Source organism: Vidua chalybeata, chromosome 15, assembly GCF_026979565.1.
Source record: "Vidua chalybeata isolate OUT-0048 chromosome 15, bVidCha1 merged haplotype, whole genome shotgun sequence".
Lineage (NCBI taxonomy): Eukaryota > Metazoa > Chordata > Aves > Passeriformes > Viduidae > Vidua > Vidua chalybeata.
This window is the reverse complement of record NC_071544.1, coordinates 13,798,144-13,824,696: the sequence shown is the minus strand read 5'-3', so window position 1 is coordinate 13,824,696 and position 26,553 is coordinate 13,798,144. Positions and strand designations below refer to the sequence as shown.

Here is a 26,553-nt window from a genome sequence, read left to right as displayed (position 1 = left end):
GGGTGGTGGTAAAGTCTCTCCTCCAACTCGTGCCTTCAAAGAAAGACTCAGTAGTCTTCAGTCGTCTGGTCTCAAGGCAGTTTATTGCATGTTATCTCAAGGCACACAGACTCCCTGACATTGTCCCTGACTCCTTCTCCCTCTGCGTCTCTCTCCATCTCCCTTCGTCTTCCTTCATCTTCCTTTGTCTCTGTCTCTGTCTCTGTCTCCCTCTCCCGAGGGGCTGGTGCCATCTTTTATATCACACATTACGTATTAGATGTTTATAGTTTTTCCCCAATGCCTATTACCTATGTTGAACAGTGACTTTCTACTCTAAACCAATCTGTGAGTGCCAACACCACCAAGAACATGGGGAATAGGAAGAAGAAAGAAGGAGGACAGGGCACGCCCAAATCCCTTCATCTTAAAACCTCTGACCCCCATATACAAAACTCAGACCCCTCTGTACAAGGCCTAAAACCCCCCTGTACAGCACTCAAAAATCCTACCTTTTACTTTGTGATTACTTCTATTATAATATCTAAACTTTTGTGATTTCTTGTTCTTCCTGCAAGGTTGGTAAATTGTTCCATGGGTCAAACTCAAGAGCACAAGAGTTTCTAGCTGCCTGCCAAGGTCTCAGAGGCTTCTGCCCTAGACCCGGAACATCCAAGAGTGTCTGAGGGACACCTTGGGTTCCGACAACCTGTGTAAAACACTGTGAAGTGGTTTAGCTGCTTCAGCAAAGAGCATTTCTTGGCCCTTGATCACAGGTGCAGTTCTAGCCCGAACAATATAAAAAGACAAGATATCCTTGAGGAGAGTGTGGTGATCCAGGCACAGAGAGAGTGGCCAGGGAACAGCATTTCTCAAAAGCTGTATTTCAGTATTTTGTCAGAGTGAGCCTTGAGTCAGTTTCCACACTACTTTTTCAAGTCTCCTCTCTATTGTGGATGTTTATGCAGATGCATGTGGCATTTTTAAATATTAAAGACTGGCACTCCATTAGGCTCAACTGTGTAACAGTTTTCCAAAACCACCAAAGTATTGCTGCCAAAGAAAATTTGCCAGAAGATGCTCTGAGTTGCTTCTAAGTATTAGAACCAGAAACTTCAGATGGAAAGCTTCAATAGTTCATCCTACAAATCGTTAACTTGGCCAAGCCCTTTCCACTTACCACAGTATGTACATATTATGTAATCTTTTATCCAAACGCTGTCTGCTGTGGCAAAGGCAGGGGGATTGCTGACAGTCACGTCAGCTCAGTGCTGCTGTCAAGTTTCACTTAGAGTCATCAAACAGATCTGGAAAAAACGAGAAGCAGAGTTGTGTGGTGCTGTGAAGTGTTGTCACCTCTCAGTCAAAGCCCTGCCAGCAGGAGCTCAGTGCACTTGTCCCCTGCCCCAGCAGCTGTGCTGCAGCACTCTGCACAGCAGCCCAACCTCGGGCAAAACAGCCCAGATTGGACTGAGAGGCACCCACAGCACTGTCTGGAGATGATGTGCTAAGAAGGAAACACGGAAGCTCACAAAGAAGATAATTTTTCTTGAATGAGAAGGGTGAACAGGAGCGTTGTTTGTCACCTTCAGCCAGAATGTTGTCTTATATCTGCCCGAACTGGGTTCTCCTGCTGCTGCTCACAGGTAACCAAGGGGGCAGAAACAACTGGATGGAGGTGGGTGGAGGTGACACGCATCAGGGATTCCGAGGGTGGCAAAGAGAAATTTTATCTTGCAGCAGGAAGAGTGGCCACATCACAGAAGCTGCAGTTCTCTGTGTTAAAATAGAACTTCACAGTGGCTCAATAGAGTTCTAAAGGCCTTACCTCCTTTGGGAAACAGAAACATGCTGAGGGTATGGTGGTTTTAAAGATGCTGCTGGCTGCTCATCTTAGTAGTGGTTTTTTTAGACAATGGTGATTTGAGCAGAGAACTTTAAATTGTTTTAGAGAAGCTGAAAAACAAGGACATTTCACTTCGGCAAGCTTTGTGAAGATGAATGCTTAGGTAGACAGGGAAAAGATCGACTGTGGCTTCTGATGTTTTTTAGCCATATGAAATATTATTGGGACAAATTGATAATTTTTTCCTTTTTTTTAATTCCTGAGGGAGCAGTCCTAGGTTGTTAAGGCCAACAGCAATGAAAACAACAGGTTGCAAAATGGTAATAATAAAGACAGACAGACATTGAAAACTTGGTGGTAAGATAAATTCAGTAGAAAGAAAAGGGATATTACAGATATTTCTTGTATTTCTTTATAAAGCCTTTTATTATGAGTTTCATTTTGAGCTTCCTTTTCATATTAAAGAAAATAAGTTGGTTTCAGAGACTTATTTCCAGTGTATTTTTTCTCTGTCATGAATGGTCTACTGGGTGTTAGGGCACACTGTCTTGACCTGAGTAGTGTGACACAGCCTCCTGGAAACATGACAAATTTATGGGGAAGCAAACAAGTTAGAAACTGCGTAAGACTTAGAAGAGAGAATAAGGTAGTGAAAAAAAAAAAAAAAAAGAGAGTATATATAATATTCCTCAGAAAAGCCCTGAAAACTTTCTTCTGATAAGAATGGGCAAAACCTGTCTTAAGGCAAGAGAAAAGGAAATTCATTCAACAGTGATCATTCAGATGAAACCTGCAGTTCAGTTCATTGAAAGGGGGGAAGAGTTTCCCACAGTGGTTTTGAGAAAAGTCAATGTCTTACTGTTCCCTTGTGTGTGTGGCTTGGGTTAAATGCACACAAAGGAAAATGTTAAGAGCCAATAGACTGCACCTGGCTCAAGAGGAGCCACAGAGTCTCTTCACCTCATTGCCTGTGTGCAGAGGCTGCAGAAAATGCTATTTCTTTGAACATGTCCCTGGCCTGATCATTATCCCTCTCTGCACCAGTCCTGCCAAGACACACCTATTTGTGCAAAATCTATTTGTGCAAAATCCAGCAAAGACTGGTGTTCTCTGAGAGATGGAAGGTTTCAGACATGCAAGATTCACAAGAAGCTTCCCCTTGCCCTGTGCTCCATAACTGTTTGTCTTTTTGTCCCCAGGCTCCACAGTATCAGAATTAATTGTGATAGGAGAGGTTGGTCAGAACATCACTGTGCCCTGCCACTACAATGTCTGGAACACAAATAGCATCACATCCATGTGCTGGGGTCGGGACAGGTGCCCCAATTCAAAGTGTTCCAAGCCCATTATCTGGACAGATGGCTGGAGGGTGACAGAGCAGCACAGCAGCAGGTACCAGCTGGAAGGGGACCTGCAGAAGGGGGACGTGTCCCTGACGATCGTGGATGCCAGGGAAGCAGACTCTGGGACATACTGCTGCCGTGTGGAGATCCCAGGGTGGTTCAATGATCAATTGATTAATCACAAGGTTGTGGTGAAGAAAGGTGAGTGCAAAGGAGTGCTCTTGTGAGTACCATTGTGGTGGATCTGCTCCTGGGTCTGGACTTCAAAGCTTGTGGTGGAAATGATTTCTGCAATCATCCGTAAGACTGATCTTGAGGACCTTGCACTTCTGCTGTTAGTGCTGCCTCAATTAGGCTGCCTTTGGCAATGTTGTTATCCCACTGCAGTCACTGCAGTTAAAAAAGGACATGATGCTCTCATGGAGCATTCTTAGAGACACCGAAGAATTTAAAAGGAACGGCAGCATAGAGTATTCATCCAAAGATTTATTGCTGAACTTTGTCATTGAAAGCTGTGTTTGATTTTCCCTGCTTGATTCTAGATTAAAGCCCAGGGACACAGAATTGGTATAGAGAAGCTTTTTATCAATTCTTCCTTTGATTTTTAGTTTTTCCCTTGCTCGTGATACTATATAGAACAGGTGGCTGATAAATGTACTTACACTTTGTTAGAAAATTTTTATTATGGAAACACCGTCTCTTTCTCAAAACACAAATGCCCAATAAGGTTAATTATGTGTTGATTTTGTTTTATATTTTAACATCAGCAAGGATCTCTACTGCAAGTCCTCACACTTACACCTCTGAACAGACCTCAGGTAATTTTTATCCGAGTATTAATAGCATGTACAAGCCATATTGCAAATGGGGAATCTTAGGAAGGAAAAAAATTATGATAGATGATAGAAATGTTTGGCTTAAATTTATTAAACATTACTAAAGATCAGATCTTGGATTTAAATTCTGATTGATGTTATACTGAGGGAACATGTATGTTTGGGAGGAAGCTGCTTCTAGGTGTGATACTTAAGTAGATGTTTTAGTAGTGCTGCAAGGTTTGCTTTTATTTGTCTAATGTTTTGGTTTGTAGGGGGGTTTTGTGGTATAAAATCTCACCTCATCTTCTAGAAATGCATCCCATGAGTGGTAAAACACAACTTTTAGGAGTTGGGTGTACCCACTATTTAATCAGAACTGTGTTATTGGACTACCTCAAAAGAACATCAAACTGAGGGTCCTGCCTCCTGTAGCAGTCAGCAGCAGATGATTAAAGAGGATGGTAGAAAAATGGCATTAATTTTGTGACACAGTGCCAAATTATTGTTCCACCCTGGTGTAAGGTGTGTCCCCGAGGCTGCCCACAGCTTCTGTGCACATTTAATAATGTGAGGTCCCTCATTGCAGGGGAAGAGACAGTGCTCAGCTATTCCTCACTTGTTTTCTACGTTCCCTTCACAAAAGGATAAACTTCTATCATGAACCTGCTCAGCTGCATCTTTCTAGTCTGAAAAAGACAACTTTAATTTCCACTACACAAGAGAAACCTTGTAGTGTAGCAATGGCTTATTCTCTGAATTCTGAAAAAAAAAAAAAATCAAGGATGGCATTTATATTTCTCCCTCTATTTTGGATGTTTTCAGCTAAGCAACTCCAAATTAGTGTTACAACAGTTGCATTTCCTTTTTGGAAGAAGAAGTGAAAACTTTCTCAGACAGTTGCTATTCTAGTTGCAAATAACATTGATTCCAATCTTAGAACTCAGGGATTTTCCGATCCCTGTGACCTCTTCCTTAGCTGATGGTGGAACAGTGTTTGAAGTTTTCAGAATACAAGGTAGTGTGTGCATGTTCACACTGAGGGAGATGGGAAAAGGCAGGTGGCCATGTGCCTCTGATTTAGAAATACTCTAGAATCTTCAGTGGAAGCTGATGATGCTGTCCTCTTCAAAATAAAGCTTCTGGGATAAGGGTAGCAATTTAAAACATAAAAGCAACCGGCTGGGGTTGGCACAGAGGGAACAGGAGATTTTGTGCTCAGGAGGTTTTTATGTCATCTGACAACACATGGAGAAACAGACTGATGATAGATAAGACAGAAATTTGTAGCTCTTAATTTTAAATGTTGCGAACAGCTGTGCTCTGGGAAATTACCTCAAAATGTGCTACAGGTCCTTATGCAAATATATCACATTTTGTTCAGTATGTTTACTGTATGGCTGCCTGGGGCTTTAAAAGTATCACCTGCTTTCTGTGACACTGCATCATGTGCTGCTTCAAGGCCCTGAGATAATCCTCACCAGTTTTCAGCTGATAACCTAAGTTTGCTTTATGCATCATTTTTTGCTTCAAGGCCAGGTTGGATGGGGCATTGAGAAACCTGCCCATAGCAGGGGATGATAAGGGCTTTAAATCCCTTTTAACCCAATCTGTTTTATGATCCTATGGCCACTGTTTCTTGGCTCCAGCACCGACTGGTAACTCCTTGCCAGTGCTGAGATAACAGTGAGAGCCAAGTATTCCTAAGAAGGAATTCAAAGCTCTGAAAAGGACAGCAAAGACTTCAATATTCAGAGTTTTGTGCTGCCCTCTGAAGGCACCAACCTCTTATGATACGCAGAGCCCAGACTGCTGACACACACAGAAGTTCAGGGTCCAAAGTCAGCAGTACAAATTCTTCTCTGTCAAGGCACAACAGTTCTCTGTGCAAGTGATGTGTTTGTCTTGCCTTTGCTCAGCTCCTGGCAGCACCAGTGAATCCTCCTTCACTGTCACAAGGACCTGGCCATCTGTTTCTGCTTCAGAAGCTCCTCAGACTGTAAGCATCAACCTTGCTGTAGCACACCTAGACAGAGTGGATGGACTTGAGAGGTTACTGGGTCATCCCTACAGGTCACTTCCACTGCTTTTGTCTAATTGCAGCAGAATATTGTTTTGTAGTCTGCGTTTTTAGTGGTTATAAAGAGTGCTTATGTGCTTGTTATTAGAGGGGGGGGGGAAAAAACCCCTGCTTAGCATGCATAAAATATTTCCTTCTAGAGGAGGAAGAGCTTTAGCAACATCTGTATTTCCTTTCAGGCCTCTACTCCCTGCTCAGGCCCCTCAGACTGCTTGGATGTGACTGTAAACCTGCAGGTATGACAGGAGGTGGGCAAGAGTGGAGCTTGGGCCACCTGAGAGCACAGGGGTGCCCTGCACTCCCCGTGCAGTGGGGCTCAAACATGCAGCTCTGTGTGTCCTGCTGAGTCCTGCAGCACAGGTGGGAGGGTGTGACATCAGGAGACACCTTACTCATTAAACAAATTCACCAAATATTATTAAACCTGAATAAATGGGATTTCTCATAACTTCAGATCTTCTCAAAATCTCAAAGACTGTGTTTAACAGCACGGTTGATACAATTGTTGCAGAGATTCTGCTTGAAACTGGGCTTGTTGCTCGAATTAGGCTTCTGGTCTCAGGTGTGCTTTTCCTGTAGAGTTGCAAAACACACAGAAGGCCTTTGGGTATTGCATGGGCTTCTTGCTGTCAGTTCCTCTAATGCTCCTTGGCTTGAGTTTGACAGAACACGTCTGTATCACTTGCCAGTCAGCAGCACCCAGAACGTGGGCTGTACATTGGGATTGGCTTGTGTGCAGCACTTCTGCTCATCCTGATTTTGGCTCTGCTCCTCACTAAACGTGAGTACTTCTCATAGGCGCTTACTCAAGGATTGTTCAGGTTTGTCCAGCCACAGCTGTGGCTGATGCCACATCTCCCACTTCAGGGCAGGGAGCTGAGGTCCCTGGAGGCCCCTGTGCTGTGGCTGCTCACAATGGGAATTTCCTATCCTGAAAACATTTTTGAAGGTCCCTTATCTAGTTTCTTACACCTGAGTTTATCTTTGAACCTACTACTTTACTTGCTTCTCATGGTTTAAACAAAATTAATTTTTTCTTTCTTTCTTTTCATTCTGAATGGTCCTTAGAATATTTTTACAACACGAAGAAGATGGTTGGCTCTGCAGGGTAAGTTTTCTGTTCCTGCTTTTGCTAATAGGACAAATGAAGTTGCAGAAAAAAAATGTCAGTGTGCTGACCATTCCATCACATACTTTGCCTTTATTTTTTAACCTCGAGTTGATAGAAAATATTATAAAAAGAAACGAATAACTCCTGCTACTTTTGTTACTTATTAAGCAAAAATAAGTGTCACTGTCAGTTTACAACATTAGGCAGCTTGCTAAACTCAGGTGTCAGTTGTCTCATAAGTGGAAAAATGATTCACTATCAGTCATGATCACATGTTTAAGTATATTTTACATTTTCTAGTGAGCTGGTTGATCTGTTCCTCTGTGGTTTTATGGTCTGTTTTTAGTTTAACACCATGTTTTTTTACTCTTTTGTGCAGCTTTGTTGCATTTTGGAGGCCACGAGGTATGGGGAGCCATAGTGCCCTGGAAGATGAGAATCATGCAGAGGAAAACGTTTATATTGTGCACTAAGGACTGGATGCATGGCTGTCTTTGTCATTGCTGGGACATTAAATAGTTTGCAGAATGTTGGCTGCTCCCTATGCTCAGCAGCTGAACGTGACTGCACTACTGAAGCATTATTCACATCCTAATAATAAAACAAATAAAAGCTACACTTTAAATTAAAATCTTTATCAGCCTGTTCCAGAGACAGAAACCAAAACTGGCACTGGTGGAACTTTCCATTTCCTAAAGAAAGTTATGATTATATTTATTATCTGCTTCAAATTCTCGCTTCCTTGTTGGGAAAAAAAAGAGGAAGTGCCAGAAGGGCACAATTGTGTTCACTGTGGATTCTATCTGCCACCTTCCACAGAGTCTGTGCCATCAGAGGGCAGAAGCAATCTCACAGCTGTGTGACAAAGAGGTCACATGGCCAATCTTGGTAGTATTAGTAATTTAATACACACTTATTTTTGTATTTTCATTGAAATCAGGTATGGCCTGTTCTGGTAACAGCTCAGTAATGCAATATACTAATGTCTGTCCACCTGGAATTAAATCTGGAGGAGCTATGGCTGCTCACCCCCAAGGGGATATCCCTGAAGCCAGCAGCATCAGTACTTCAATGGACAGAACAGTCACAGCTTGTGTGCAGAGAATTGACTAAGTATAAGTTTTTTTGGCAAAGTACATCACTGTTTTCCTGTGGCTTTCTCCTTTACCCTGAGAAGCCCTTAGTGTGGAAATCCTCACTTCAAAATCTCTAAAAAATCTGAACAACCTTCCCCCACCTTTGTAAAGTTAATGAAATTATTTTCTTAGCTTGCAGAGAAATCATGGACATTGCACAAAATATTGTCTGGAAGTTGGCCTTGCCTTCACTCGTCTCTAGATATCAAACAACTCTTAATTCCTAAGAATGTTGAATGTGTTTGATGGATTTTACCTCATAAATGGGAAATATCTGTGGCCAAGTGCCTCTCCTCTATTGCTCCTCAGTTAGTGATGTGCCTCAGCTTTTGTTCTCTGCAAAACTAAACTTTGGTTTACTTTAAATTAATGAATAAATAGAGTCAGTCCTGTGAGTATGGATTACTGAGCAAGAGACACAATGCACCCAAATCATCTTTAAGTGAAAGAGTAATTGTCCTCACTTGTTTTTTAGAACAATTTTTAGAACAATTTTTAGAACGATTTAAGCAGAGGTTGGGAAAAGAGCAGAAAAGCAGCACAGGCAGGAGAGACACCAACTCTTACTGAATATTGGTCAAAATAATTTTGTCCTGAAGCTCATCCTAGGCAGCAGTGTGGAATTACCCAACACAGACACTGCTGCCACAGGAAAAGCTCACAGATGCACCACAAACTTTCTACCAGTGAGTTAATTTTAAACTCAAAAATTATTTCAACAATGCAATGAGGCATACAATCAGTAAGTATTTATGTTAACAGCTGAGACACTGCTTGAGGCTACGATCTGGTTGTGCTTTAGGGGGAGCTGGGGTCAGTGGAGAAGTGACCCCTCCTTGTCCCAGCTGGTGGAAGTGGGAGGGCAGTGGTTTCCCCAGGGGTCACAGAGGGTCTGGCTCAGGTGGGGTCTTGCAGGTGAGTGGTTTTGCACAGACTCACAAAGGAGGAAAAGGCTCGTCCTGCTGAGGAAGGAAGAAGTGGAAAGCAAACTGGGACAGGTGACCCTGGGGTGCTTTGGATTTTCACTCGTGATCTCTGTTCTCCTGGGCTCTCTGTTGTAGCAGGCTGAAAAGGTGAAGGTGAATTCATGGCTGACTGAAGAGTGAGAGCATGGATTTTGGGTGATCACTGATCCCAGGGCCAGGAAAAATGATGGACAAAACCAGCTCTGCCATTTTCTGTTTTCACATCATGAATATTGTGTGAGAAGGCACAGAATCCAGAAATGACCTGCTGGTGTCAGACTGTATTTTTGCATTTGATTATTAATAACAATTACTGACCCCAAATCTCTGCCCCTGCTGCAGACTGTGCTTTCCTTCTGCCTGGCTGAGCATGTTGCTGCTGCAGGCTCCAGCCCATGACAGGAGCTGGAGGAAGTCTGATCTGGTCTCTGAACTGGCTCAGGAAACACCTCCAGCAATTTCTGCTTTCTGCAGTTTTATGTAATCAGTCTCTACTGGGGTCAGAGTTAGACATGTGGGATCTCCAAAATCATCTGATTTCAACTGTTCATGCTCTTAAGGAGTCTGTGGGCCATCCTTAAGACTCCTAATCATAAAAGATGCTTGTCTGTAAGGATTTAAAAAATTAATATTATAGTCTAATTCAGACTAATTCTTACATCAGCAAGTTCTTCACGTAAAGTTCTAGCTGAGTATCTGATAACCAAAATCTTGAATTAAGCAAAATCTTTCTGCTCTTCAACTACTTGGTAAACAGACTTTGCAAATGTAGTGTGGAGCAAGAACTTTGCCTTGGGCATGCAGTGTGATACACATCCACAAAGGCAGAGGCTCCCTGGGCTTTTGCTACCTGCACTAGTGTCAGTGATCTGTCAGTGGAACAGGCATTTCAAAATGAGCCTTAGACACAAGCAGGTGGCACTTGGAAACCATTCAGCCATCAGGAGATTGGCAGCACACTGAGCTGATGAGCTGAAAACTCTCTTTTTTGAGACACCTCTGCCTTTTCTGCCTGCAAGAAGCCACTAGATAGCAGTACAAAAGCAGAAAGTGACCCATGTGTTTGTGGCTCTTCCCAGAACACTTGGATTTTGAATGGTCTTTTTCAATGCACTCTGCTGTTGGCCCAGCCTTGCTATGAAAACAAAGCTGATAGGATGCTGTGTTCATCCTGTGCCTTTCCTGGTTGCCTGTGACATACTGTCCAGCTCTGTCTGGACAAACTCCATGGGAATTTGTAGCTGAATAATGACCCAAGTTTGTGCCCCAGGTGAGATTCAGCTGCTCCCTGCACTGGCATCAGCTGAGTGTCAGCTCACAGCCACTGCTGGGTGGTCAGTAATGGGAGAAACTATGATCATTGCAGGGAAAAAGTCTCCAGGATATTGGATACCTCAGCTTTCATTAGTTCTGTTCACAGAGCAGCTGGAGCTGGGCTATTGTATGAACTGTAGCTGGTAGAATATAGCAAATTAGGTATTTTACTCATTGCCTTTGCTGCTAACATTTTATTTGCTTTTTTCAGTGCTAGCAAGCAGAAGGGCGATATTTTCATGGGCTTGACTATCATGATAAGCCCAAAATCTCATTACTAAAAGTGTAATGCCTGGTTAAAAGCCCATCATTTTATCATTTGAACTTGGAATTACACTCCAGTTTGCACTGTGCTACATTTATTTGCACAGAATTTTGTCTATCTGCAATTCTTCATTCCTGACCTTACTGCCCTGAATTACTTTTGCTTTATGACTCAGCTGTTCCAGAGAAAAACTTCCAGAGAACTTATTTGTCAATTGGTCAGAAAGAAATAAAACAGTCAGAAGGAGTGAAATCTATTTCTTGAAGATGATGTTGCATTTCTTTGGGAAGGATGTGGTTTTGGCAACAAAACATTTGCAACAACTTCCTCCAAGGCTGTCTTTGCAAACAGAAAATGCAAAGCTGGGGAAAGAAAGGGGTCTTCAGGCAGAAGCAAGCATGGGAAATGAGGGATTAAGCAAATGTAATTGAAGACAAAGTCTGAGGGGAGATGACACCAAATGTTTAGGGGTGTAAAAGCACAGACTTTGTTCTTGCCACTCAGGACCCTGGAACAGAACTAGGCCTTAAGAGTTCCAGGGAATGGCAAAGCAAATAGAATATTGAAATTTCTGGTGCTAGTACCATGCCGAATATCTTGGAAGAGGAAAGGTGAAAAGGACACCCTGTTTACTGGCCTCTCACTAAATACTTCCCACTGTCCTGTGTAAATCTCCCTGGTGAGCTTGGAATCATCCCCGTGAGCTTGGAGTCATCTCCCTGTGTCCTGTCAGTGGCTACCAGGGAGGAGAGATCAGCATCTCCCTGTTCATGTCCCCTCCTCAGGAAGCTGCAGAGAGCTCTGAGCTCCTCTCAGCCCCCTTTTCTGCAGTCCTGGAGTCCTCAGCTGCTCCTCACAGGATGTTCATTCCAGCCCCTGCCACTTGCTCAGTTGGCCTCATCTGAGCACATTCACAGAATTCACAGAATTATTGGGTTGGAAGGGACCTTAAAGATCATTGAGTCCAACCCAGCCCCAACACCTCAACTAAACCCTGGCACTGAGTACCACATCCAGTCTCTTTTTAAACACATCCAGAGATGATGACTCCGCCACCTCTCCAGGCAGGCCATTCCAGAACTTTATCACTCTTTCTGTGAAAAACTTTTTCCTAATATCCAACCTACATTTCCCTTGGCACAGCTTGAGACTGTGTCCTCTGGTTCTGTCATTCCAGTACCTGAATGTCCTTCTTCAATTGTGTGGCCCAGAACTGCCCAGAGTGCCCCAAGGGGGGCTGCACAGCGCTGAGCACAGCAGGAGATCCCCCCTTTGGCCAGTTCCTATCCGGAAGCGTAGGAAAGAAACACTTGCAGCATGTAAAATCTGGAAATGGAGAAATGAGACTTCACTCAGACTCTGGAAAGGATAAGATCTGGTTTCCTTTTCTTCCACTTGCTGCCCTGGTGTCTCCGTCAGCCAGAATGTCCCATTTTGTGCTGTTTCACTGGATGGTGATACAGATCTTTATAGGTGAGTCTTCACCTGCTTTTTGTGCGTTTGCTCAGGAAACTAACATTGTTTTCAAATGAAAACCAGCAACACTTGTTTTGTGAAAACAAAACCGTGAAAAAGATTGTAACTGTACATAGAACTTCAAAAATTTTCTTATTTATGAGTTACACTGCTTGAAGTTTGTGTTTTTTTCACTTGTAAAAATGTGTGCAGTTTCCTCTGTGTTTGTTCCCTTGCAGAGCTCCTGAAGGATAAGAATGGCTTTTTGTTACCTGCTCTTTAACTCAGCCCTGTGCTGAGAATGTGCTGTCTTGAGGTTCAATAGCCAGTTAAATGCTTCTTTTCTGTTTATCTATCACATCCTCTGCAATCTCATCAGTAAAGAAGCTTCAGTAAGGAAAAAAATAAAAAAGGATCGGTAGGGCAAAGATTCCAAATATCTTCTGCAAAGTAGGAAAATTATTCCAGAAATAGATCAAGGGAAAAAAAAAATCTTATCAAACATCTGTCCTGGCTGGAGGATGAATGTTTTTGTCCATCCAGTGACCAGTTTGTGGGAGAGAAGACAAATACAAGAGCTACTATGGGAATCACTTAGTGCCAGCTGCCCCGAGGGTGGGTTTGAGAGAGACTGTACATAAATGTGAGTATAACTGTATGATCTGACCAATTAGGAATACCCCTTTCTATTTTGGATGGGATTTTAGAAATGTGGAGCCCATTTCTCTCATTAATGAAGGACCTAGGAGTGGCAAATCTCACAGACTTCAGTGGGAACACCCAGGCAGAGCCTTGGGTCAAATCTGGATACCTGGAAGGTCGGGGCCATGGAGAGGGGCAGGATTCCCCTCACAGTAAGAGCAGGGTCTCAGGACCTTCTCTTACTGAAATTAAGGTCTCTTAAGTTCAAAGACATGTTCATTCCCTCCTATTTACTATTTCCTTTGGAAAATGAGTGTGTAGAAGAGGCTGTACCTGAGAAGTAAGTTATTTAATCCTTATTAAATAAGGATTCATGCTGTTGAATTCAGGCTACTGCAGTATTGAAGCTTTCCTCGGCAGCCTGCAGTGCAGGCAGATGTTGGCAACATTAGCTTCACAGAAATGGGAAGAAGATTTGAAACTGCAAAACCTGTAACTTTCTAGCAGGAATACTAGAGGGAAACTGCACTGAAGATACTCTGATGCCTTGTGTCTTTCCTCTTCTTTCAAATTATTTACTTAGTTATTTATTTACTAAGTTCAGGGCTCTACTTCTTTCAAAGAGAAGAGCAGGCAAGTTTTCATTTGTTAAAGGATTGCTTAATGAGGCTGCTTTTGTGCTGTTCAGAAATGGACTGAAATAGCAGAAGATGAGCCCATGTCTCCTCAAGAAGCAGTGACCTGAATTCTAGCAACAGTTTTAGCTGGTTTTGCACACATCTTTGATGGATCATCTTGAAAATATGTGTTAGCCTGCTCATGACTAACCCCTTGCTCTCACAGAAATACTTTCAAGGTCAACTGCATTTCTGGTTCTGTCTCCACAGAGAGAAGTTGTTTTCTCTGTTTTGCTGTTTCAAAGCAAAGGAACCTTCCCTTTCCAGGGGCCAAAGCCACCATCTCGCAAAGCCTTATCCTGTATCCAGGAATTCAGTTTCTGGCATATCCTGCCTTCATTTCTCTGCAGAAGCTCCTGCCCTTCAGGCCATATTGCCTGTTGTTTTGTCTGCCTCTATTCTTTCAGCATTTGGAGCTCTGGAAACCTGAATGGGTTGGCTTCTCTTGCCAGTGGGATAAGCAATAATGGATCTGAAATGTCATCCCAATAACAAGTCATGAGACAGCCTGCCACAGACTAAAGCCTCACCTAGGGAATAGTCCATTAAAGAGAAAACAAAAGAGACATGGACACAGTTGGAAGCATCTGTTTGCTACCTGGGAGTCGTGCCAAAAAGGAAAGGCATTCAAACAGCTGGCAAAATAGAAATGTTTGGCAAAGCAGGGCTGAAGCTGGTGATAATAGCAGAGCAGCAAGTCCTCTTTGTGGTGAGCAGGTTGGCCACGAGGCATCAGATCTGCAGGGCTGGAGGACAGGTCTGGTTGCTCCCCCAGGTCCCTCGGTTCCTGCTCCACAGTGTGTAAATGATAACATGGGAGCAAAAGAAAGGTAGGAGGACTGACACAGACCAGGTGAGTGTAAACCAGGAAAGATTTGTTCCTGTCTGGGAAATTTCTTGTGTAGTGCCTTTTGTGAAGATGAAATCTCTTTTAAGGCAATCTAGGAACATCATAAACAGTTAAGAGGGAATAATATATTGCAAAGATTCAGACCAGATGCCAAGGTGGGCATTGACTGTAAACACCAACCTAAGCTGGTCACTAAGAGTAAGAGGACAAGGGAAGTGTGTATGTGCTCTTTTTAAAATCAGTATAACACCAACAATTAAATTTTCTCTGCAGACAGAGTTCCACAAGGTAAGTGGGATTAGTTGGCAGGGCTTGCTCAGTGCACTTTCTGAGAACAGGTTCCTACAGACAGATCCCACTGCACTGCCAGTTTAATTAGGCCCTAATTTCACACATGAATAGCTATTTTGGACCCTGCTTTTGAGGCTGTCAGTGAAAGGCAACTGTGACAGCATTTCCTTTTCAAAGGAGGTGGTGGTGGGCTGAGAAAACCAGATGTCTTTCACGACAGGGTTCTGAACAACTTCCAAACAGCCTCCTAGGAGAGGAGATGGGAGCAGAGTTCTCAAATTCCATTTGCAGAGGTCCAGTTTGTGCTTGGGTTGCCAGTGACAGACCCCAGCTTTGCTCACCACATATCTGATATGTTTTATGAGCTTCCCTCCAGCAGCTGACCAGGACCAGAGCAAGGAGCAAAGCAAAGCCTGAGAGCTCCTGGCTGTTGCCTGTAGTGCCTCGGGGCACGAGCTGCAGGAGAAGTCTCGGGGATGAGCAGCTGTGGCCTGCCCGCAGGCAGGAGTGTTTGCTCACACCTCGTTCACTCACTGTGTTGTGTAGGCAGAGTCACTGTGGCAAGCACATTTCTCTCTCTCTCAGGATTTTTTATTGAAGTGCACAGAAAGAAATGAAAGAGAGAACAATTTCTATTTCTGCTCCTTGTTTTTCTCTTGTGGAATGTGTTTAGAGAACTGTTTACCCAAAGTGAACACTTAGATCATGGTGGATTGTTTGGGCCTGATGGCCAATCAGATCCACCTGTGTCTGGACCCTGGAGAACAGGGTCACGAGTTGTAAGTTAGTTAGATATAATAGTTAGAAAAAGTAGCATGTAATATTTAGTTTCCTCTTTTATATAGCATATTAATGTATTATAATATAATTATAATAAAGAAATCATTCAGCCTTCTGAAATAGAGTTAGACATCATCATTCTTCCCATTGGGTTCACCAACATCTACAACAAGTCACCACCAGAGACTGACAGCACTCCCCTCTCCTCGTTCTCCCTGACAGCACACACGGTGTCCGAAGCCGTTGTTAAAGGGACAATAGGACAGCCTGTGACACTGCCCTGCTCCTACCGGGTGACGCGGCCCAAGGACGTCTCCGACATGTGCTGGGGCAGAGGCCCCTGCCCCAATTCAAAGTGCAAGAACAAAATCCTGCACACCAGTGGCAGCAAGGTGACGTTCAGAGCATCTTGGAGGTACAACCTGGGCAGGAACGTCGCTGCTGGAGATGTGTCCCTGACGATTGGCGCGGCCAAGGCGGAGGATGCGGGCGTGTACTGCTGCCGGGTGGAGATCCCCGGCCTCTTCAACGACATCAAGAGGAACATACGGCTGGAGGTGGCCAGAGGTGGGTCTGGGGACCTTGGGGACACGGCCAGCAGTGACAATCCACTCCTTGGGTGGTGAAAATTGGGGTCTATGTGCGCTTTTTTTTGGCTTGTTCTGGCCAAAGGTGTTCTTCCCAAATTACTTGTTTTTCAAGGGAGATCTGCAACCAGTTGCCGATTTGAGTCACAGTCAATGTGCAGTTTAGATTAAAAAATACCCCTAAGTTTTACCCATTTTTTGCCTCTCAAATGAATATTTCATTTCTTGTTGTATAGCTCGGCTTGACTTTTTAAAAGATGACGGAATTAAAAAGGGATTTATAATTTAAAGAACCCTTGGAATGAAATTCAGTTTTTCATTTGTTTGAGGCTCACCCCAACACTGATGACTTTTGTTTCATTCACGTTATAAGGAGACACATTAGGATGACCCACCCTTAAGGGTGCTTCCTTCCCCTTAAGGGTGGGTCCTCAACATCCTCATATTTGGAAATTTTGTCTCAGAGTCTTGAAGGGCTTCTTCCCCTTCCTATTATCTTTCTGAGCTGCAGGATAAAGCAAAGTCTTGCACAGAAAAAAAAAGAGATGATACCCACCCTCCACAAAGCAGAAAAACATTTTTTTCTGGCTTTTCCAGAGTGTAATTAGTGTTCACAGCACATTTGTTTGTCTTTTTTAAACAATACAACAGGTGAGAGGGTGAAAAATGCAGCAATTGCTTGTCTGCCTCTGAGGCTGAGGGCAACAGGCCATGAAAAAAGAGCCAGTTGCAAAGATTAACAAGAAGATTGTAGCTGAAAAATGGAGCTGTTTTATTTATTGTCTTTTTATGAGGAATTAAAAAGCAAAATAACAAAGTTTTCAAGCTTTGGGGTTCTACCACATAAGGTTCTGGCCCTTCCATTTCTACAAGACTGTCAAGGAGGGGTGTTTGAGACTGGTAAAAGAAAAGCAAATCTATACATCTGTGAATTTCTCGGACTGATCGTGCTTTCAGCTAATTAAAATAGTAACTCTCTCACCTTTTCAGTATTTTAACAGCCAGATAATTTTTATTTAGTTCTGCATTGGCTTCCCTCAGGGTTGGTTGTGAATGCTCTGACCTGGCTTTTCCCTTGGCTGTGTTTTTTCCATGCAGCCCCTCCAGTGACCACCACCACCACCACCACCACCACCACCACCCAAGCTCCTGTTTTCTCCAAACATTTTACAGAAACAACTTTTGCTCCTCAAGCAACCTCTGATCTCCAGCCAACACCAGAGATTACTGTCCTGCTGACAACCAGCACCCTTCCACCAGCAACCACAGCCCCCGAGTCTCCAGCAGTAACTACATGGGAGACTTTTGCTCCCTCAGCAATTGCTGGGACAGAAAATGATATTTTTCCTGTGACTATGGTGGAAATGAGTGCTCTCCCAGATTTTCCAACCACTTCCCAAGCAGGTGATGTGACAACTGAAGATGACATGTTCTGCTCCACACTCCCTGGAAGCACAGAGGGTAACCAGCACAAATCCTTTCCTTTTTCTGTGTAGCAGAGATGCCCTGTGTTAGCCTGGAGACTCTCATAGAGACTCTCCAATATTATCTCTTATATTTATATTTGGGAAGTTCTCTCTGAGGTGCCTATGGGTGTGTTTCAGGGGGTTTAGGCAAACACAAGTCAGATGTTGTAGATGATGCTAAACTGGGGTCAACAGCCAAGGTATCAGAGGGTCAGGCTTCCTGCAGAGGAGCTGTAACATGGAGAAATAATGTGGCAGAAAGCTCATGAAGTACAACAGAAATAAATGTGAAGCCCAGCACCTGAAGTGGAGTAAGAGAGATTCACTTAACTGCACTAATTTTTTTTTTTTTTTTTTTTTTTTTTTTTTTTTTTTTTTTTTTTGGGGAAAGACAATTGACATTGCCTGGTGAAAAGTTTAGTTTAGAGTGAGTATGTTCTGCTTGAGAATTAGTGGCAACTCAAAACATATTTAAAATTGAGTATTTGCATTCTCATTTCGTATGAAGGCTGCTGCTGTTATTAGTGATCAGAGTGATCTGTTATCAAACCATTTGTAGGTTGCTGCTTCATTCACATTACTGACTTCATTTCCACAGATTGATGTCTGCACAGATTTGAATGCCATGTGGAGACCCTTCTAATTAGTGATCTTTATAAGCATTACTTTTTCCTTTGTTTCAGTGACTACTGAATTCCCAGGTACATTTCCAAGTGCAGAGGAAGCCAGCACCTCTGTCCTGATGGAAGAGATGCCAGTCATGGGTGAGTAGGAGAACATTACAAGGCCAGAAGTTGCTTGTTCAGAGAAATTAAAAAGTTGGCATCAACAAAACTGCTGAGTATTCTTAAGAGTGCACAAAACACTTACTGATGATTATTCATTGCAGCTGGCAGTATCCGGGGTCCACACAGAAATTGTTTGAAATCACAATGTAACATAACAGCAGCGGAGAAAAACATGGTTTTATACCTCCAAAGGAAGTTGGTTTTGAATAACTCATGACTATCAGGTATTTCGGGTCTGAGAGAAATCAAAACCCAAACTTTTCAACATGGCTGAATTTTCAGATATCTGATTTGCCATCGCTATGAGTTAATTGAGATTTTCTTTTTAAATCTTTCCCAAGTGTTGTGCCCTCAACAGAGAACTTAATGCTAAAATTCAAGGATGACATGTTGCATTTGGGCTCTTAGCTCCAGTAAGAGCCGTGAATCTCTCAATTTTTAAACCCACAGTATTTTGATTTTTGCAGGTCTTCTTTTGATAGACCTAAAGACTTACAGCAGAAAGAGTGTTCCTTAATGCCCCTGGAGAGGGCTCACAGAAGAGGCTAAACTGGTCTCTTGAGAACATTTGTGAGGGTTTCTCACTCCAGTTTCACTTGTCACCCTTCTGGGATGATGGATAATGCCTGCATTTTGTCATTGTAAATACCAAGTTTTAAAAAGGGTCTTAGCTCCAGGATTCTTGGGGCAGCTTGAGTTGTGACAGTGATCTGTAAAGAGGCACCACAACAGCAGCAACAGCAGAAGATGTACCCTGCTGGTGTGAGTCATTCCCACCCGTGCAAAACCGTGTGTTGAACTGTCACAAGGTGTGAAAATGCTGCAGCACAATTTGCTGGGGTCTGGTGAGAGCCATAAGCCAAGTCCAGTTCTTGGCTCTGTTTCATTCACTCTGTGAAATAATGCACTAAATGCACCCAGCTCAGGCTTGCTGTAAGGTAAGGGAAGGCTGATTTGTTGCTGAACATTGTATTGATGTTAGAACAGCAGGAGAGAAACCCAGGGTTAAGAGCCCTCTATCTCCAAGAGCAATTTTTGGCAGATAGGTTGGGTTGCCTGGGGTGGATGGCTCCTCAAACAACCTCTGATCTAATGGCTCTGATTTAATGTCTCTTCTCTCTTCACTTGCTTTCCCCCCAGCTACAACCCTGCCAGCACCAGCCATATTTCAGACCCCAAAAATATCCCTGCTCTTTCAAGTATCAAAGTGAGCAGCAGTAGTTGGTCCCATCAGCCGGGCTGCACATGTTGCCATAAAATTTAACTTTGACTTGTTGGACCTGCATTGTCACTGTTACATCTGCATTTCTTGTGGATTTTGGGTAGTTCTGAAGTACAGAGCTCTGAGACAGTGGAGTGTCATAAAACAGGCATATGACAAATTGCAATTTTCACACATCCCCAGGATTTTTAGTACTTTTTAGTGTTTTATTACGGGTATTTGTTTAGCTGTAGTTCTTATTAGTCATAATCTTTTTTCTACTCCTGTGCAAATTTCTATTTACACTGGCATGAGCTACCCATGCCCTGTCCATGTCTTTAATAAAGTACAAGCACGTGGGATGTGGAGACACACCAACACAGCTCTCACAGGAGGCTGGTCAGAAGAGAGATATTTGGGGCAGATTAGGTTATTAATGGGATAACATACTCTGAAAAATTTAAAAAATAATTAAAAGAAAAATAGCAATGGGATTATATATTGGAGAGACATTATTTACAAGAATATGTAGTGACAGGAGAAGGGGGAATGGCTTCAAACTGACCAAGGGTAGGTTTAGATTGAATATTAGGAAAAAAATTCTTCCCTGTGAGGGTGGTGAGGCCCTGGCACAGGTTGCCCAGAGAAGCTGTGGCTGCTCCATCCCTGGAGGTGTCCAAGGCCAGGCTGGATGGGACTTGGAGCAACCTGGGACAGTGAAGGTGTCCTGGGTTTTCCTCTTTCTTGATGAAGGCTGAGGTTTCCCACTGCTTCCTCAGCCACCAGGAAGGAAACTGATCCTTCTCTTTTGGTTACAAGGTGCTTTTGCCCTTCTCATTCCCTGAGAGTTCATTACTCCTTGATTGAAGCAGTGACAGCCACTGCTGCCCTCACTCCTTCAGGTGATTGTGCCAGTAAAAATTTCAATCTCTCTCATTTTCAGAGGTTTCAACAAATTCAGATGGCAATGCTGGGAAATATGACGATAGAGGAGATACGGTAAAACTTCCTGTAAGTTTCAAGAGTGTTTGAGTAGAAATCAGGACAGCAGGACATGCTAGTGATTTTCAGTGTATTCCTACTACAGGGACAGCTTTTGCAAACAGTGGCTTGAACTTTTATTTAGAAGCTCAGGAACCACCTGTTCCTTTTTTCAATGGATAGAGCCAAAGCCTGAGCACTCCATCTGACCTGGACACCTCAGAAAAAACTGATCCCCTGGCATCCCTGTGAGAGAGGGGAGGTAACATCCTCGAGGTAAAAGGCAAGTTAGAGGGTGTTACACCTCCCCCTGTCTCTAAGAGGAGGATGGGGGTGACTGAGCTCCTACTTCTACTTTGGGCACCTTATTGAGAAGTTCATGTTAAATGGGATGAATCTGGTTTCCGTATTTCAGAATAAAGTTTATTAAATACTGAAAGGGTAATTAATTTTGTTTATCATGATCAACTCTATGTGTCTTCTCAGCACTTTGCACAGGCAAGCTCAGAACAGCATTGCAAACTGCAGCCCAGTGCTCTGAGCACCAGTGCAGCCCCTCCTGTGTAAATAGCTCTGAAGGAAACGTGCTCCCAAAGCCTTTTCAGTCTCTCTCTTTTCCCTTCCAGTTTCCCAGCTCTGCCATTCTCATTGCCTCTGTCATAGCGGGGTCAGTCCTCTTCATACTGATGGTCTCCTTGGTTTGGAAACGTGAGTATCCTGAAGCTAAATGATTCTAATGCTGGCCTGATGCACATTCTCCTGAGTCCCTGGCTGTTCTGGGAACTCTGCCATGGTCCTGTGCCAGTGCTGTGTTCATTTAGTGGGAGTTGCTGTCCTTACTCCAGGACTGTGGCAGCATCAGGGGGCCAGGGAGGATGAGCTGGTGGGGATGCAGCAGGAGGCAGCCTGTGCAAAGAACCTGTTCCCTCACTTCTTGCAGGGCTGGCTCATCATGTTGGCTCTCTCTTTATACTTAAGTGGCTCCATAATTTCCTGGAAATGTTCCCAAAAGACACTGGTGTAACTGAAATCAGGATGGGATCCTTTCTTTCCTGCTTAGCCCACAGAAATATTGCCACTTGCTGTCATTGCTTCTGAGCTCATTTGACAGATACATTGGAATTATAGATTTTGTTTTGCCATTGTAACATTAATATTATTTTGCTTCCAGGTAAACATACAAAGAAGTTTATAGTAAAAAGGTAATCAATTTTGTAATTTCCTATTAAACATTCCAGTGTAATTTTTCTTAGAGACAGGAAGGTATATTGGCCACTGCTTGTAATGGGTGCAGTATTGGCTTGTGGTGCTGATTACCAAAGTTGTATTAGGAGGAAACTTCAGGTAACTTCACTCCAGAAATTCAACAGTGGTTCCTGGATGCTGCTTCTGTGTAGGAATGAACAGAAACCCAAAGCAAAGGAGAAATTAAGCTACTGCTACTGCAGTGTAGTGACTATAGCTTAAGGAAGTGCTTAATCTGCTTTTATTTTTGATTGAGTACCAGGACATGATACCTTGTGCAAATGCAATAGATAAATTCATATCTTCTGGTTTCTCTTGAAGAAAAAAAAAATTCTGTGGGCAAGCCACAGGGGAGTCCAGTGAAGCATCACCCCTTTTCCAAAGACCAATAATTTTTCAGTGGTAGCTGGTCCTTCACAGCTTGTTCCACATGGGAGACAGAGACTGGGGAGAGACTCTTTTCTGAATCCCATGCTGGTTACCCTACAGCTGCCATTACAGGGTTCAAACAGCCCTTCCCTTTCCATGAGAAGAATGCAAGCCAGGTAAATACCTTCCTGCTGCAAAGAGTAGGAGTTACTTCATTGCAGTCATTGGGCTCAGTAGCTTCAGGTTTCCATTTCCATGGGAATTTGCTGATGTTACAAACCAAAAAGAATGCTCTGAAGCAGCAATGTCCTTTTGTCCCACCCATACTGATCTCTGCTTCTCACTGCAGTGCTGGACCACCAGAAGAGACTGACAAAGTTTTCAGTGGTGCTGAAGGAGAGAACAACATTTTTTCCCTGTGAAGAGCTCCTACATCATCTGCAGGTGCCATGGGAAATAAACAGGGCCTGTTCCATGCTGCACTGAGAGATCCTTGTGAGCCCTCAAAATATCAGCAGGTATAAAACAAAGGCCAAAGCTTCAACTATGAAAATTTAAAATCTTTGTGCAAATTTTCCCATATCACCCTTAAAACTCACTGCATAAAGAAGCTTATTTGAGAAGGGACTTTATGCATTATTCATGGATGCTTCTGGCATCTGCCTTCCTACTAGCATCGTATTGCACAATTGAATTTGTTTTTCTCCATTTTTACTAATGCTCTTCCTTGAATACAACTTGTACTCTGAGGAACAGAAGAGATCACATGGAAGGCTGCCTATCTTCAAATTGCCATAAAGAAAGAAAAGGAATCATAAAGTACAGTTTTTAATGCTTTTATGTAATCAATAGGAAAATTAAGCAACAAGAATGCTGTGAGTTTAAAACAAAAATGCAGATTACTTAAGGGGTATCACTACTGCCTGTGATTCAGCATGTTTGAATAACCCTTGGAGAATATGTAAATAAACTCTGTAATTTGTTGCTGGCAATTGGACTTTTTATGCCACATCCTAAGGCATTTCAAAAGGAGTTAGGTATTTCCCAGGTGTGGAAATGACTGGTGTGCTGTCTCAGCTCTCCAAAGAAATACTGCAGCATTTGCACAGGTGGGAGAATGCCCAGAAGACCAAACCTAGAGGGAAATTTCTCTACCACAAAGCCCCATAGCACTCATTTCTAAATCTATTAAGGAAGAGGGATTGTCCATGGAGGCTGGGGGATCATTGATGGGATGCACTGCAGAGCTTTTGTGTAATTCCCTGGGGTCCTCACCCATTCTGCTGCTTTGGGAGTGACTTTGGGAGAAGATCCCAGTCCATGACAGGGTTTGTTCTCTCCACTGCCTGGAGCTCACCAGTGCCAGCCATGGCACCTCTGGACAACGACAGCCTGAAGTAAGAGCACATTGTGGGAACAGCACAGGAACAGAAGCCAGCAGGGTCTGGCAGCTCTGGATTTCCCCTCTGGCTGTGTTCAGGGCTGTGCTGAGCCTGCTGAACTCTCCAGCAGCCTCTCCCTGTGAGCTGGGCAGGCAGGGGAGGTTCCTCTTTGGGCCTCTTGGTCTCCAGAGTTCAGAGCCCTGCCCTCACCCCGCTCTGGTGGTGCTGTGGGAGGCACAGGAGAGTCCCCAGACAGAACGTGGCCTGTGGGCTCCCAGGCTGGCTTTGCTCAGCTCAGACTCTGTCTGTCCCACACCAGTGACTGTGGCTGTCACCACCCCAGCACAGAGCACAGGGACCTGGCTTCTCTCACTTCTAGGCATGAATCCCACACAGACCTGTGAGGAATAAAAGGAAACAAGCAAAAAAAGAAAATCCCAAACAGTTTTGATGTACACCTTTGAAAAACACAAACTTTTCTTTTTGCCTTCTTCCCCCCCACCCAATTAAACCTGCTAATTAAGTCAACAATATCTCCATTGCAGCTTCCAATTGGCAGAGTTGGGCCAATCCTTTTGCTCTTCCTAATTAGCTCTTCATTAATGACTTCATTACAGCAGAGCTAGCTCTCACTTGGGAAGGTTCTAGCACATTTGCTGTGGTGCTGGCTGGACTTAAAAGCCCTGGTTTTGGGGAGTTGCAGAAGGGGAGAAGAGATGGGAGCCAACAAAGTGAGTTTGATCTGCTCAGCTGTGTGGAAATGCAGCCCTGAGAAGCTGCAGGGAAGCTGTAAGTGTAACTTATGCCACTGAGCATTCTTATTTATCTTTTTATTCAGCCCAATTATTGAGGCAGATCCTTGGGTTTAGGATGGCAATTGGAGGCAAGGATTTGGGGAGGGTTAAATTTAAATGAAAATTCATTGAAGTTATTTGTGAGGATTGGGGCTGTCAGTATGTTCAGGGGAAGGTTAAAGTGAGCCTTTTAAATGTAGCTGGAGGAAATGCTGCTTTGCAAAGGCAACAGAAGCCCCAGAATGCTTTCTCTGGGTCTAGTGGAGAAAAGCTGGATGAAAGCAGCAAGTTTTTTGAAAGAAAAGGCTGTGGAAGAGGGATGTCATTGGCATCTGGAAATGTTGGCCTTTATTTTTAAGACTTTTACCTTGGAAGACAAAAAGAATACACTTAAGATAAAGCACTGTAGCCAAAAAAACCCTCTGGTAACGGATTAAAGCAACACCCAGGGCAGAGGAGCAAAGCCATTTGCTTTAAAACCACCCTGCATTTCCCCAAAGCTCCACTCCCTCCATCCTGGCCTCCCACCACCTCTCAAACTGTCAAGCACCACGAGCTGAAATTAAACAGGTCTGAGGCCTCTCCCCAGCACTTGGAGCTGCTGGAGTTATCTCAGCATTTATGGACTTGCACAGGCAGAGCAAAGCAGGTTTTAATTTGTTTAGAGTCCGTGTCAAGCCTAAATGTTGTTCTGTCTGGAGAGTCTGGCTCAGCTCTGTGGAGCAAGGCTGTTAATTAATGAAGGATTTTGCTTTTGGTTCAAGCAATAATTTTTACTGGTCCCCAGTACTTTGTGGACAATTGTCTGTATCAAAATGACCGATTGAAAAGGGTAAAGGAGGTCTGAGGTGAGGAGATAATGACTGAACTGCCAGATTAGTATGGAGGAGGCACAGAAAAGCAATTAAAAAAGGAGATTTGAATATTTTGGGATATGGGATTGACTAATGAGGAAACAGGAGGAAATACTGAAAAAAAAAAGGCAAGTGCTGAGTTAGGAGTACAAATCCTTTAGAGAGAAACCAGAGGAATGAATTAAATATCATTTTGAGATTAATAAGAGACCTCTCTTAATAGACTTTATTGGAGCTGACTGTTCTCATGGTCCCTTTCCATCTCAGCAGCACATTTCATTATGTTTCCAGGTTTGTTTCTTAGCCTTAATGTGCTTTTCCAGGCATTTTTTTAGGTTAATATAAATAAATCTCTTGGTTTCAAAGGTGAAATGTAATTGGGGCTTAAGAAAGAGCAAGCAGAAGGGAAGAATGTGGCTGAGTACATAGGAAATTAGAAATAAGAATAAATAGCATCATGGGACTTGGAGAAAGAACAGAGATAACCACACAGTGTGAGATGAATGCATGAAAAAGTGGAAAATTTTAGCCTGGTAGAAAGAGGAAGCGGGACATGCTGCCACAGACATGACAGCAGATGGCAAAATTGAGCTGCAAAGACTGAGCAGAGAAACATCTGGAGAGATGAGAAGAGGCTGTAAAGGTGATGCAGATTTGCTGATGCCAGGCAGAATCCATGCAGCCTCCTCCAGGGACGATGGAGGTCCCAGCCAGGAGGTCATGGGCTGAGCTCATGGCTCCAGGGAATGCTTTCAGCACACTTGGCTTGGGCTCTGGCTCATGTGGCCTCTAGCAGCACAATTTCCTGCCAGTCTCAGTAACACTCTGGTTTTCTTGTGCTCCTGAGGCTGTGGTGACCATGCAATTCTTGGTTTCCTCTTCCTGCTGCCATCTAACCCCAGCTGGGAGTAGTGTGGTTTTGGTTTCCCTTGCTAATTAAAAAACACAAACCCCAAGACTCAGCAGCTCCTGCAATCACACTGTGGAAGCAGTGACCTGGGAAAGGAAATGTCAGCCCTGAACAAACCCACAGCTCGTCTCAGCCTCCACTCCCTCCTGCCATCCAGCAGGACGGGGGTCTTGGCAAGGAGCCCTCCAAGGAATCACTTTGGAGAGTGTTCAGGAACTGACAGGAACACTGAGATTGGAGTGGCTTCCCCCAGAGAAGCCTCATCTCCTCACCCTGTAGTGCAGAGTCACAGAATCAACGAGTTGGAAAAGACCTCCAAGATCATCGAGTCCAACCCATGACTGATCCCCACCCTGTCACCCAGACCAGAGCCCTGAGGGACAGTTCCTTGCACACCTCCGGGGATGAGGACTCCTCCACCTCCCTG

At 43.6% G+C, this 26,553-nt stretch overlaps 1 protein-coding gene across 1 annotated transcript; it reads left to right on the top strand.

Moving 5' to 3' along the window:
* The first annotated feature begins 1,181 nt into the window (after window positions 1-1,181).
* Window positions 1,182-23,178, top strand: LOC128795869 (uncharacterized). The gene is made up of 16 exons (XM_053956950.1): window positions 1,182-1,625; window positions 3,025-3,369; window positions 3,936-3,986; window positions 5,903-5,982; window positions 6,243-6,299; window positions 6,730-6,844; window positions 7,132-7,171; window positions 7,554-7,644; window positions 12,066-12,327; window positions 15,772-16,116; window positions 17,235-17,597; window positions 18,286-18,366; window positions 20,535-20,602; window positions 21,199-21,280; window positions 21,744-21,774; window positions 22,536-23,178. The coding sequence occupies exons 1-16, from the start codon at window positions 1,577-1,579 to the stop codon at window positions 22,606-22,608; spliced, it is 2,133 nt and encodes a 710-aa protein (XP_053812925.1). The 5' UTR covers window positions 1,182-1,576; the 3' UTR covers window positions 22,609-23,178.
* The last annotated feature ends 3,375 nt before the right edge of the window (window positions 23,179-26,553 follow it).

Bases quoted from the DNA above. Each gene is read 5' to 3' on its own strand.
- LOC128795869 (XM_053956950.1), top strand. From the start codon at position 1,577: ATGTTGTCTTATATCTGCCCGAACTGGGTTCTCCTGCTGCTGCTCACA. The intron at 5,983-6,242 runs GTAAGCATCAAC...ATTTCCTTTCAG, and splicing joins CTTCAGAAGCTCCTCAGACT to GCCTCTACTCCCTGCTCAGG. The intron at 12,328-15,771 runs GTGAGTCTTCAC...TCTCCCTGACAG, and splicing joins GGTGATACAGATCTTTATAG to CACACACGGTGTCCGAAGCC.